Source organism: Tetrao urogallus (assembly GCF_951394365.1).
Source record: "Tetrao urogallus genome assembly, chromosome: 12".
NCBI classification, from domain to species: domain Eukaryota; kingdom Metazoa; phylum Chordata; class Aves; order Galliformes; family Phasianidae; genus Tetrao; species Tetrao urogallus.
In genome coordinates this window covers 18,778,655-18,792,889 of record NC_136825.1, presented here as the reverse complement: position 1 = coordinate 18,792,889, position 14,235 = coordinate 18,778,655, and the positions used below count along the sequence as shown (strand labels likewise).

The window sequence follows — 14,235 nt, the reverse complement described above, 5'->3', positions numbered from 1 at the left end:
CTCAGTGTGCAGCGTGCTGTGCCTTACTGGGAGCTCGTGATGGACAAGCCCTGCTGCCGCCTCCTGGGTTAATGCTGTGTTAACCCAGACTGTGCAGGAGCTTGATTTGCTGCACCACTGTACCACAGAAATGGCCCCTGGGTTCAGAACAAGCAGGGACAGGCAGAAATGACATAAACCTATGTCACTAGCAAAAAGAGATGTTAATCAAACCCCTGCTTGGGGTTTCAGAATCCAAGAAAGCATCAACTAGGAGCAAGAAAACAAGCTGATGCGGTGCAAATTGAAACTAGCAACTAATTCCTCCCACCCAGCTGAGCCTATCCCGATGTGTATCCTCAAGACGATCTGTGGTAGCACTGCTTATGACTGAGCCTCAGCTGGTTTCCAAACAGACACTGTCCTTTAGTTAAGCAGAAGTTGGGAATCTTGAATAAGAGATTAATGGGGGTTTTCTTGTTAAACTTAGGCAAAAGGTCGCTGCCCAGAGCAGAGCTATTGCCTCAGCTTGAACAGGCTGCCCAGGCACCTGTCCTGCTGAGTTATGAGAACCTCCTAAAACCAGACAGTATGACTTCTCTTCATACGAATAACACTGCAAACAACTGCAACAGAAATAAATTTGAAAGCTGGTACCCAAGAGAACTTGAGTCAAAATGGAAACAAAAGATGCATGAAAAAGGCCGTGACAAAAGGAATCGTTTCTTCTTGCCTTGTGTTTTCCAAGAGGTGTAGGAATGAAGATGCGGACAGAGATCTCATACACAGGAGGGCACTAAAACTGGTCAGCCCAGCAGAGATGAGCCTGAGCTTTGTCTTCAACCAACCTGGGTGCACACACATCTGTCTGCAAGCAATAACCCAGATCTGCTCCCGCCCATTGATGTTGATGCGCACACTATGGGAAAACTCAATTGTCCTGAGGTTTCGGACCTGAGCGTGAATGAAACATGAGCTACATCTAACTATTTCCAGATTAGCAGCAGCAATCACTTGGCAGCACTGCAAGTCCTGTGGCCCCGCTGCCAGCAGCAGTGAGCAGTGGCTTCAGCGTATTTATATTGTTGGGGAATTTCAGCATGCTGGGTTGCCTGGGTTGGTACTGCTGTTATGGGCAGTCCATAAGGTTTCCTATATTTTACATTTCAACTCCAAAAACCCATTTCAAAGCCTTACGCAGGAGCACTTACAGAAACTGAATGTAAAGCTGATCCTGAATATCTGCGGGTTTGACCACAGATGGGAAAAAACAGAACAATCTGATCTCTCCAATCAGAACTAAAAGTACCAGTGTAATAATCAATTTTCATGCCCTGTCATGTAGAAAAGACATTACAATTTGTTGTTTACGCAAGAATGATTGAGAAACAAACATTTCTTGAAACGATCTGAAAACAGAAAACGCAGATAAACAAGAAAGTAGATAAGTTAACTTTAGATTCTGAATTATTTACTGAACTGCATGAAAATTACCACTAATTCTTTCCCATGTATGGCCTCACTCCCTGTATTTCTTCCCTCCTGATCCCCTGGCACCAGCACCAGCTTTAACCCCTCCTGCCCCACTCCCATCACTGTGAGACGAGGCCCCACAGACACAGAGAACTCCTGCCAAGCACACGTGTGCTGCAGCCCTGGGGGTCCCTGCCTCCTTGCCAACATGATACCAATGCCACCAGAAGGCATTGCTAACTTTCAGGCTTGCACTTCGTAGAATCACAGAACCACCAGTGTTGAAGAAGAGCTCTCACATCCCCAAGTCCAACCCAGCCCACCCCCACCGTGCCCACTGCCCACGTCTCTCAGTGCCACATCCCCATGGCTCTGGGACACCTCCAGGGACGGTGACTCCCCACTTCCCAGGGCAGCTGTGCCACTGCATCATTGCTCTTGGGGAGAATAAATTGTTCCTAATATCCCAAACACCCACTGTTCTTTTTGAACCCCTCAGACATGCACAGAGTAGCTGGGTTTCCCATGTAAGCTGAGGCAGGACCCACCTTGAAGGCAAGAAGGGGATACAGCACTTGGAGATTTTGTTGAGCTGGAAATCGGGAAAATAAAAATGTATCCTACAGCTAAATTGAGGAAAACAAATCATGCCACTAGGAGCTTTCTGCTTTATTACGTAAATATCTCCTCATTCACGTGGAAAAGTTTGCCCAATTTGGGTAAACAATTAATTACCAAGGGTGATGGGTGACAATGACGATGCGAGGCGTATGTTCATCACAGTGATTTCCTTCCATCCCAGAGATGTGCTGACAGAGGGTGAGGATGAAGGCTCTGCAGTGCCTTTGGCGGTGCATGAGCTCCGGCTGCTATTTTGGAATTTGTCAGCAATGAGACAGGACCTCTCACCTGACATTGGAAAGGAGCCCCTGCACAGTGGGCAACAACGCATCTCCTGTGTCCTGATCCAGCCTGATCCAATGGCTGGTCACCAGCGCACAGCAGGGGGTTGGAAAGGGATGATCTTTGAGTCCCCTCCAACCTAAGCAATCCTACGATTCTATGCTCTCACCCACCACAGGAGTCCAGCAGCAAAACTTCTTATTTGCCATCTGGATCATCACACCCAACAGCCATTTTGTGCGTGCAGCCCTTCCTGTGTGCTGCAGCCAAGGGCTGCAAAAGTGGAGCTCCTACCTCCAGTCACCTCTTGCATGGAGAGGACAAATCACCAAACTCGGCACGTTTTTATCATTGCAGTGATATTTTCCACAATACCCCCCATTCTCTTTCAGTAACAATTCACAGGTAGTGCAAAAATCCTCCAAGTGTACACCAGGCAGTTGAGGGATGGCTGCCGCCCTAACCTTTTCCAAAAGCAGCTCCTGCAACGACCACCAAAACGAATTTCTGCACCAAAGGAGGCTTTGGAGAGCCACCGAAATTCCCAGGTTTGGGCAGGACCCTCTGTTACCGTGTTTTTTTCTTTCTCTAACTGCTTTTCTTCGGATCTTTAAGCTTATTAATGTCGATGAAAGCTCTGCTCTGTTAGGTTGGGTATCAGGAAGAATCTCTCCTCAGAAGGAACAGCAGGCCACTGGCACAGCTGTCCAGGCAGGTGGCGAGGCAGCGTCCCTGGAGGCGTTCAAGAAAAGGGTGGATGTGGCACTGAAGGACGTGGCAGTGGGCAATATGGGTGGTAGTTGGACTAGATGATCTTAGAGGTCTTTTTCCAACCTTAATGATTCTGTGATGCACTGATGCAATTTTTGGTGACCAAGCAGAGCAGGACATGCCCGGGAATAAAGAAAAACAAAGCACTTACAGCTCTTCTCTTTCAATGTCAAAACTGCTATTGATTAGCAATCTGCAAACAGATGGGATGTCAGCTTACTACACAATTCCCTGCGCTCCTCAGTTCTTTCTCAATTAACTTGAAAGCTGCAGGAGATAAGCATTTCTGTTGGTAAGCTAAGAAACGTCCCCATCAAAAGTTTTATAACATCATCACTATGAACAGAAAACGACTGAGTTTTGGATTAAAGGGCTTTTTCTCCCTTTTGCTCAGCCCTTTGCTTTGTGTTATCCAGAAGCATTTTTCAGCCTTTTGCATTTTCTGATTTTAGGCAGAATGCTAACAGCATCCCATAATCAGACTATAATCCTCCGGCCTCCCTGCGTCTGTCATTTGCATGAATGGCCTTGAAAATAAAACGAGAATGATTCAATTAACAGCTTACGGTGATTTTTATGTATGTGGTAGAACGTTTCTTTAGCATTAGGAAAACCATGGCAAAATATCATTTCTACTTCTCACCACGGATGAAATCAAACAATTTATCGGCTGAGAAAAATGACCGCAGGTTTTAAGGTGCCAATATTTTTTAAAATGTAATTTCCAGACCTTTTTGTTTCCAGTTTTCATTTCTGCAGATGAAGCCATGTCTACAATCCCACCAAATGCCATGCAAACACTTGAAATTCAACAGATCTCCTGACAGTTGTACATTGAACAGACATCGGTTTAGGAAGAATGTGGTCCAAAGCCTACTGAGGTCAAAGAGAGAATTCAGGGGCAAGACCATTCAAGCTGACTTAAACTAACTGAGATCACTGGTTTTAGTCTTGCATAACAATAATAATAATAATAACATGAAATTTAAAAAAAAAAAAATTAAAAGGAAAAGGAATGAGGCTGCAAAAACAACTCAGCAGTTGAGATGTTTTTTGTTTCCTTGTCTTCTTTCGGACTGTTTTTTACTGTACTCCCAACCTGGAATCCATAGGCTAAACTAAGGACAATTATTTTTTTTAACTTGTCTCTAAAGCCAGAAGAGCTGGAAGTTTCAAAACCAGAGCAAAGACAAATGCAAAGAATCCCCGGAACAGAATTCACTCGGTCACTATGTGAGTCCAGGTCTCACAGAAGCAATTTTAGGCTCTACAGCAAACCTCCAATCCTCCGATCCCTGCTCCTGCACCAGGCTTTCGGGTGGCAGATCTACCAGCTTCAGCAGTCAGTGAGGACTTTTTGTCTTACAAACCCAGGCAAAACTGGGGGAGCTTAACACTCACAGGTGTAGGATGTGATTCTGCAACAGGGCTGAAGAAAACTAGCTCTTGCATGGGCAACGCCTGATGATTCCATAGGAATTTATTCACCGCCTGGCTCTTACTCTCCAACTGACCACAACCTGCTCTTGCCTTGACCAGCGTGAATCTTTTCTTCATTTTCCTCTTTCTCTTGACCAAGTCAAGTAGAATAGCCAACAAAGCACCTCTACCTTCATTAATTTGTTTCTTTTCCACTCCTCTCCTCCCCCATTTTGGTGATGTTCCCCAGGAAATCACACTAGAGAACCCATGTTAGATGTGACCCAAGGAGGCTGTGGATGCCCCATCCCTGCAGGCATTCGAGGCCAGGCTGGATGTGGCTCTGGGCAGCCTGGGCTGCTGGTTGGTGACCCTGCACACAGCAGGGGGTTGAAACCAGATGATCACTGTGGTCCTTTTCAACCCAGGCCATTCTATGGTTCTATGATTCTATGATGCCTGACAGATGGAAGAGAACAGGCTGAGAAGAACCACCACCATTTTCCAATTGTCACAACACAACGTAATGTTTCTTACAACTTCTGGGTTAGCCAAGCCAAACATAAAAGAAGACATCCCCAGTTACATTTGTGCAGATTTGTCTCTTTCTTCAGAGTTCATTAAAAGAACTGCTTTCATCTCGTTAGCTTGCTAAAACATTTCCAACAGGACTAGATGTGTCATGTCAGAATATGACAGGCAAATTTCTTTTCAGGTTTTGAAAGTAGGTTGAAAGAGGAGAAGCTATGCAGTTCACTGTTGTCACTGAAAGATATTTTTACTGTTATGAGTTTCTTATACAAGAAACAAATTAAGAACTGTCAAGGAAAAAGAAAAAACCCAAACCTAAAATGTATTCTGTCTTGCCTGCTAATATAGTTACTGCTTTTCTCTAAAATTTCTCAGCCTAATAACGAGAAGTACAAGGAGATGAACTATGATTGCTAGCGTTTTGTTTTATAAGCACCATAATCCAAAGGGAAGGGAAAAAAGTGCTGAAAATACAATTCATCTTTTGCAACTACAAGCCAAAACAGATAGCCTCACTTTCCTCTGCCCCAGCCCTTATTTCTGCCCAGTTCAGAGGGTGCTGTGCCATTGCAGGGCATGGGAAGCGGCACCCACAGCACACAGGGATGCAAAAAAGCATCTGGGAAGGGGCTGAAAGCACGAAATTGCTGAGGGCTGAGCCGCAGACACACAGCAAAGAGCAAGGCCCCGAGTGGGTGTTCACAACACATCGCTGGGTTTTGATGGCATTTACCATCAAATTGCTGAGACGGGCTGTAAACCAGTGGGTGGGGACTGTTTCTCACTCGGAAGAAGTTCATTAGATTATCAGTAATTCAGTTACATGGAGAGCATGTAGAGCCTGGAGCTGCTTCGAGGGGCTCTTTGATAAAGGTCAAAACAATATATCAGCAGGCTATTGGGACTGATGGCTGTTGGGAAGATGGTACATCAAGAGAAATGTTGTACTCTCGCCTGATTTTTCCCTTTATTACACACTCCCATCTTTGGTGCAACTTAAATGCAAAAAGAGATGGAACTGCAAAGATGCCCATCAGTGGGGCACTGCCAGCACTGCTGGGGAAATGAGATGAGACTGTCTGGGAGGATATAAGGGGCTGGAAGCAAGAGCCAAAAAAAATACATATGTCCCAAAAACCCATGATTTTTGCTGTAGGCAGGTGAAGCCCTGTGTCCTCCTGAATGCTGCAGCCATCACTAACCTCTTGTTTGGGAAGGAGGAATGGCTCACCATCCAGAAAGGCAGCTGCTGAGTAAGTGGCCGGACCTTGGTTCTGAAGCCATGCCAGCTAATTCAGGCGCTGTGCATTAACATTTAAATGCTGAATTCCCCAGTGTTCAGGGAATAGTTCCTCCCTGCTCACCACTGGAACACTGCATGCATCTAACTATTCTGCTGAATAGTAACAGGCTGAGATATTGGTGTTGTCCTAGGCTGGGGCTGCTTGATGAACAAGCACATTCACCAGAGTTGTAATTCCCTACAAAGTCCCACACACCAATAACAAGTCTTGCCTCAAAGCTATCATCCAGATAATCCAGAAAAGGAAATCAAATTCTGCCTGCCCTCAATGTTTACTTCAAGATATAAGATCTTAAAAAATGTTGACATTCATTGCAGTCCTACATCAAAGCGAGCTCGCAGAGACCAGGTGGGGGGAGAGGAAGACAAATTTCTCTTGAATCACTCTCACCCTCTGACTGGGATTTTCAAAGGAGCTCCAGATTTGCCTGGTAAAAGCTATTTTTTAAGGTGCAGAAAACAGCCTGGTCACTGTCTGATTCTGAGCACACTGGCTTGCGTGGCACACGTGCACCTCTCGGGGTGCTCCCCAAGCCACACAGCCCTCCTCTTGCTTTTGACACATGGACGAGGATGCGAAAGAATCCTGAGCAGATGCCACCAGCCAGGATGAGCACAGCCAAGGCACAGGGGCTGTGGGAGCCATCACCCTGTGCTGAGGGAAGCGCCACAGTGCCCGTGTTGTCACTGCCAATGCAGGCTGGCCTGCAGCCCTACCTGGATGCACCCACCTGCACCTCCTTTCTTCACTCCCCGCCACCTGCCAAAAGGTGCCTCCAAGCACTGATCAGCCCCAAGACCCGTCCTTGCTAAGCTCTCCAAGCGCTGCAGTGCTACCTGCTAGTTCTTCCCCACTACCCACTACCTCAAGGACTAACTGGGCAGCACGTAACCTCTCCTCAGCACTCTGAGCAACGCCTGCTCTCCGTTCCTTTGTCTTAGCATTTTCTCATCTGCCTGCACATTCCTGTGCTCCTTCACGAGGCGACAGCCGAGTGTGAAACTGCCGTAGCCATTCACGGGGCTGAGATTTATTATCTAGAGGCGCACCAATAACACAGCATTAAAAAAATAAAACAGCGGTCTCTTTCATCAAAATCTAATGAACGCGCAATTTAATCTTTATTAAGAATTCATTAGGTTCTCAGCAAGCCCGCGTAATGGAGCTTGACCAGGTGAAATGCTAATGCCTGCATTATATTTAAATTAATTTTCAGAAGCGTTCGTTTCCCCGTGGCGCCCTGCAGCGCCGGCTCCCTCCGGCTGCTCCCAGCAACGCCGCGTCCCCACCCAGCCCAGCCTCACGCGGCCCCGCTGCACGCCCAGAGCTGCCACCGCGGCAGCCAGCTCCGCATCTTCAGGCACAGGGCTGCAAGCTGCCGTGCATCACGCTGGGGCTGCTTCCTTGAAAGGACAGATGCACCACAGGCTATTTCTCAGCCCTCACTCTACTAACGTAGCCCAGCGAGCCGGCTGTGATCTGGAACCGGTTTGGTTTAAACAGCAAGAACTCTGCTCCCCGCAGCACGGGAGCCCCGTGCACGGTTGTGTAAGGCCACAGCTGCCCCTTCTCAACAGCTGCCGCTGTTACTGTGGCAGCCACAGCCTCTCTTTCCACTAAACCGTCGCCCGCCATTCCAGCACGCTTCCGCAGAAGCGATTCCTAGAGATTAAATAATTTATTGCTGTTCATCTGCAGTAGCTCTTCTCAAGATCCACCTTTCACATACAAACCAAACCCGTCCTCCCAGCCCCAAATCCAGTCCCAAATCCCCGAAGCCGGCCCCAAATGCCCTTTCACGGGGGGCTCGGTGCCTTTGCACACCGATAGCAGTGGGAGAGGCGGATGGAACGGCGCTGAGGGCGAGGCTGCTCGCTGCCACAGCCCTGCAGCTCTGTGGGAAGAGCGTTGCCTTGGGCGGGGACGGTGGTTCGGTCCCCTGGAAACCCCCGCGGGACCGGCTATCCCCGTACGCTCACGGCACCGAGCCGGGCTGCGGGCCCGCGACGAGCCCACGCCCGCGAGTTGGCGAGCGGCGCCCGAGCCCTTTCGGCTGTTTCCGAGCCTGTTCGGCTCCCCCCCGACCGCCTCCGAGCGCTCTCCGAAGGCAGCCGAGCGCCGAGGGAGGAGCCGAGCGCAGCGCCAGCGGCGGTTCGAGTCCCCGCTGGGCGCTGTCCACCACGCGAACCGCCTGAAAGCCGCACCGCGCCGCGCCCGCGGGACAACGCGGAGGGACTGCGGATGGCAGCGGGCACACCGCCCGCACCGCCCGCACCGCCTGCACCGCCCGCACCCCGCGGCCCGAGGGCTCCTCCCAGCCACCGGCTCCTCCGCTATCGGGAAACAAGAACCTCTCCGTGCCTCTACCACTGTGACACCCAGCCCAATGCACAGCTATGGCGCCTGCTCATTCCAGTGGGAGGCTGGGGCTGGATGGGCTTTAATTAATAGGAAGAAAAGGGAATGGAGTAGTTCTGCATCTCCACACCACCGTTGGTTCCCTGCACCTTCACTGGCTTCCCTGCGCCTCCATTAGCTCTGTGTGCCTCTGCTGGCTCTCCCACACCTCTGTTGGATCCCAATGCCTCTGTTGGATCCCCATGCCCACATTTAGCTCCCCACACCTCCGCTGGCTCTCCCACACCTCTGTACGCTCTCCCACACCTCTACATGCTCTCCTACATCTCTATAGGTTCTCCCACATCGCCAGTGGCTCTTCCATATTTCTGTTGTCTCTCCCACACCACCATTGACTCTCCCACATCTCTGCATGCTCTCCCAGGTCTCTAAAGGCTCTCCCACACCTCTGTTGGCTCTTCCACATCTCTACAGGCTCTCCCACATCTCTGTTGGCTCTCCCAAACCTCTGCAGGCTCTCCAACCCCTCATTAAGCTCTCCCTCAGCCCCACTGGCTCTCCCCTTGGAAGCACTGCCTGGCCACGTGCTCAGATCACCGTGTGCCGGGGGCACGGTGTGGGGCAGCCATACCGGCCCATTCCCACTGGGGCCTGGCACATCTGTCAGGGAGATGCTGCGTGAGAACAGGGCTGATTTTTTCAGCGCGTCGGGTCGCGTGTTTTTCTTTTCCCTTTTTAATAACCCGTTTTCAATGTAATTGGCGACCGGCAGCCAAGCTCGCCTCTCATTAATTAAAAGGCTCAAATCTCGGGTAAAAGGGGCTTTGGGCGGCAGCGTTCCTCGCTTTAAATCCGCATTACGGGCGGATTTCGTGCTTTTTTCCCCCCCCCTCCTCCTCCCGAGCGCCGGTCCCAGCCGCGGCCGCCCCCCCGCCGCCCTCAGCCCGGCGTTCAGCACCACGGGGCCCCGAACAGCAGCGGCCGCCGCCTCCCGCCCGGCGCTGCCCTCGGGTACAACATGGCGCCCGCGGCCCTCCGCGCCGCCCCGCGGCACTCACTTCATCTGCTTCACGATGGTGCTCTTCCCCGACTCGCCGGCCCCTGCGGGACAGAGAGAGAAGCGGTGAGCGCGGGGCGCGGAGTGGAGCGGGGCGCGGAGCGGAGCGGGGCTCACCGAGCAGGAGCAGCTTCACGTCTTTGGCCGCGCTGATGCCGTCCTCCTTCAGGTTCTTCTCGATGGCCTTGCTGCGCTCCAGGGCGGCCCGCTCCTCGGCGCTCAGGGTACATCCCATGGCGAAAAGGGATTTAATTTAATTTCAAAAAGGAAAAAAAAAAAAAAAAAAAGGGAGGGGATAAAAAAAAAAAAAAGCGCAGCCCCCGCCGCCGCCGCCGCCGCCGCCCGGGCGCAGGGAGCAGGAGGCAGCGCAACGCCGAGAGCCGCGGGGATTAACAAAGGCCTGCGGGCTCCGCAGCGGCGGGGCCGGCGGCTCCGTGCCCGAGCGCTCAGCGCATCCACGGGCTGCGGGCAGCGCGGGCGGCCGCGGGCGGGGCGGGGCGGAGCAGAAGGAGGAGGAGGAGGAGCGGCAGGGGGAGGAGGAAGGCCGGAGGCGGGGGTGGGTCCGTGCCGCTCCGGGCTGCGCGCTTAGCGGGCGCGGGGCTGCGGCGGGCGCTCGGCTGGAGGCGCGGCGGCGGCGGCTGTGCCGGGGGAGGGAGCCGCGATCCGCGCTCCGCCGGCCTCGCCCGCTGCCGTGACGCGCGCGCCCCGCGCATGCTCCCACCGCCCCGCCTCGGCGCCGCACGGCGCGGCACCGCCGCTCTCCGGCGTGACGGGATCCCTCGGCGGCGGCACCGCCGGCATCCCGGCTTGTGTCAGCGGCACCGCAGCCGGCGGGAGCGGGAGCGGCTCGGCCCGCTGTAGGGCGCTGCTGGGGTCACGCCTCTGTGCTGTGCTGAGCTCTGGGTCCATCAGTGCGAGAAACACATGGAGTGTGTCCAGGGAAGGGAGCGGAGCTGTGAGGTGTCTGAGCACAGCGCTGTGGGAGTGAATGGGGTGGGTCAGCGTGGAGAAGAGGAGCTCAGGACAGAGCTCTGCAGCCCTGACAGGAGGCTGTGGGAGGGGATGTCAGCCTCTGCTCCCGAGTAACAGCGACAGGGTGAGAGTGATGGCCTCACGCTGAGGGTCAGGTTGGGTATTGGGAACAACTTCTCCCCAAGAGCAGTGACGCAGTGGCACAGCTGCCCAAGGATGGGGGGAGTCACTGTCCCTGGGGGTGTCCCAGAGCTGTAGGGATGTGGCACTGAGGGATGTGGGCAATGGGCACGGTGGGGGTGGGCTGGGATTGGACCTGCGGATGTGAGAGCTCTTAATGACTCTATGAAAGGCCTGTGTTGTAGGGAACAGGCTGCCCTCTGCCATGGGCAGCCAGGCCAAGGAGCACGCTGAAGGGACGGAGTTGCTGCACACCCTGCTGTGCCTCCCTGTAAAACAGAACCAGGAGGATGCTGTGGGGCCGCTGCCCGCTGTGACCCATCCATAAGGAAACACAGGGTCCAGGTGCGGCTGGGCAGGGGCTGCCATTTCCTGGGCTGGGGGCTCACGCTGCACCAAGCCTCCTGCGGGCTCTTCTCGCAGCTGCTCTCCCGTGTTCTGCACTTCCCGTAGCCTCACACCCTTCCTGTAGGGGTGGAAATAAGATTTCTATAGACACAGCTTCCCTGGCTCTCTCCTTCTAGAAGGCATCACCTCCTTACACGACCTCCTTCCCATAAAGCACTGTTTCCATTTTCCCTCTACACCTCTGAAACAAAGGGGAGAAGCAAGGCATCTGGTTAACAATGTAAAGTAGGGATGTGAGGCAGAGCAGACAAAGGGAAGTAGAAAGGAGCTCATAAATAATGTTAGCATACTCAAGGGCCAGCAGTATTTACCGAACATTTGTGAGCTAATAGGTACTGAATATCTGAATTTGGGGTAATTTATTTCTGGGAGCCCAGGGGACCGAGGGTATACCTGCATGGAAAAGCAAGCCTACTGCTTGCATTCAGCAGGGAGCAAAGCAGGGTGGGGGTGGCTGCGGAGCAGTTCCTGCTCTTTCATACTTGAGCAAATCTCTTGTGTAAAATCAATAGGATCAGAATTTCAATCAATAGGTTTCATTTCAATGGTACCAGCCGGAGGGCATTATGAAAAGTGCAGTACAGGAAAACCACAATCCAGAAATCCAGAGGCGGTGTCCTCATGAGATGGCAGCACTTTCTGCCCATCTACCCAGCAGCTTTCCAGCCCTGGAGTCCTGCTGGGATCCTCTCGAAGGATTTTTCTAAGAGAATTAGTCTTTTGTATCAGCCTCTGGCTACTTGTTAATAGGCAAATTTGTACGAGAGCTGCTCTGAAAGCAGTGCCTCCTCTTTTATGATGTTGTCCCACAACGTCAGAGGCGGATGTTGGTGGTATGGCAGTAGAGGCTGAGCCTTCCTGCCAATATTCCATTATATTTTGCTGCTGTGTGACAGCAGTAAAGGGGCAGCCTGACAGGATGGCATCTGGCATGGGAGTGCATACAAAGCAAAGGTGTGGAACCGATCACAGAATCGTTAAGGTTGGAACAAACCACTAAGATCCCAGGTCCAACCCTCAGCCCACCCCACCGTGCCCACTGCTCATGTCCCTCAGTGCCACATCCCCATGGCTCCGGGGCACCTCCAGGGACAGTGACCTCCTCACTTCCTGGGCAGCTGTGCTGCTGCATCATCGCTCTTCTGGAGAAGAAATTTTTCCTAACGTGCAGCCTGAACCTCCCCTGGCTCGACTTGAGGCCATTGCCCCTCATCCTAGCACTATTTACCTAGGAGAAAAGATTTGCTGGTGCAGATTTTTATGAGCACGACTTGCGGGCTCCTGTTCATTGCTAGTAATATACATAGCTAATAGTGGCTGCATGAAAAAATAATGTTCTGTAGCTAAGATTTTGCTCTATCAAACTGTGTTGTGCTTTTTGTAGCTGCTGTGATTTCCACAGAAATAAATAGAAGGCATTACTTTCGGAGCAACCTGAACCTCCTGCCATTGAGAAATTTCTCTTTTCCCTGACAGGTGCAGGATCTGTGCTTGGCATTTTGTGCAATGCACGCTCCTAGGCTCTCCATGAGTACCCACTGATTTCTTTCCCGGAGGAAACCTGGCAGTGGTTGGGTCATCGCCTTGTGCTCTCAGTGAGATTCAGGACAGCAGCTGCGAGATCGAGCCGTTGCTGAGCCGTTTTTGTGCAGCTGCGAATTGAGCAGAGCTGATGGAAATGTTTCCTTTGAAATTTTTGTAGTGGGAATTTTCATTTTTTGACAAATCTGCTTTTTTTTTTTTTTTGTGGCAGATGAATTTCAAGAACCTGAAAAGAAGAAAGCCTAACCTCCCCCACCGAACCATCAAAACATGTACCAGCCTACTTGGCTTCGGAGAGAAATATATAGAGTTTTGTTCCTGAAAATGATGTTTCCATTTTTTCAGGACCCGACTGAAGTCTTCTTCTAATAAAAAGTGGTTGTTTTCAGTTAAAAAAAAATAAAAATCAGATTAAGACAGGGGGTGAGAACCCTTTCTTTTCCGGCCAGTCCTGCAGTGAAGCTGCCCTACTCCAGCTGTGTGAAGAGTGCAGGGCAAGGAAGTGGAAGCTGGAAGCGTGCCTGGAGCTGAGGCTCAGGAGCCCTGACTCGTCCCTGCGGAGCATCACGAAGCCCACACCAAATGCACCAAGTGCTCCTGCCATCTCGCCATTAGGAAGTTTTCCCCGGATATTCAGCCTAATTTTTCATTCTTTGAATTGATGTCAATTACCCCCCAGCTAAACCTAGTTATGCGGTAGAAGACAGGTTTAAAATACTGAATGATCTCACTAAATTGAAGAAATGGACTGGAATCGATACAATGAGAGGCAATAAGAATGCCCATAAAGGTTAAGTGGTTGGTGGAGGAAGGATTAATGAAATGCACACGTACCAGGTCAAGTTGCAAATACCCTCACTTTGTTCTTACTCACTCCGTACTCCGCAGATACGTTCTGGTCCTTCCAATTGAATGAGGTGCCTCAGAATCTGACTCATGACTTGGAGAGTTATGAGACCAGTGTCAAGGAATGGTTGGGTTCAGTGCATGGAAAATGCAAGAAAAGGGTTTTACTGCTTCTTGTTTAATTCTGAAAAGAGCCCCAACTGGTGGCTTCTCCAAGTGAGGAAGAACACTGCCAGCTCCTCTCCTTTCCCTGCAGCAACTTTCAACTCAGCCTACAAAGGTTTTTCAGCGCCGATGTTTTCCGTTTTCTAGTGGTTCAGGGACACGTGGCAGATAAAGAGAAAAGCTTGTAGGCCTAAAAAAAAACCAAGCAAACAACCAGAAGTAGAATAATGAACTTTCGCTGCTGATCATCGGAGAGAAAATCAGTGCAGGTTCCCTTGTGAGTCTTCTCATTCCTGGGGACAGGTTTGTGTAGAGATGCCTTATTTT

At 51.2% G+C, this 14,235-nt stretch overlaps 1 protein-coding gene across 2 annotated transcripts in view; it reads right to left on the bottom strand.

The window, feature by feature from the left end:
* GNAO1 (G protein subunit alpha o1) overlaps positions 1 to 10,030 on the bottom strand; it is a gene marked incomplete at both ends in the record, with an annotated part of 115,921 nt that extends 105,891 nt beyond the window's left edge. For both annotated transcript variants that reach the window (XM_079541248.1, XM_079541247.1), the window contains 2 exons: positions 9,797 to 9,839; positions 9,913 to 10,030. In XM_079541248.1, coding sequence (XP_079397374.1) covers positions 9,797 to 9,839; positions 9,913 to 10,030 — 161 coding nt within the window. The remainder of the gene's footprint in view (positions 1 to 9,796; positions 9,840 to 9,912) is intronic.
* Between the last annotated feature and the right edge of the window lie 4,205 nt (positions 10,031 to 14,235).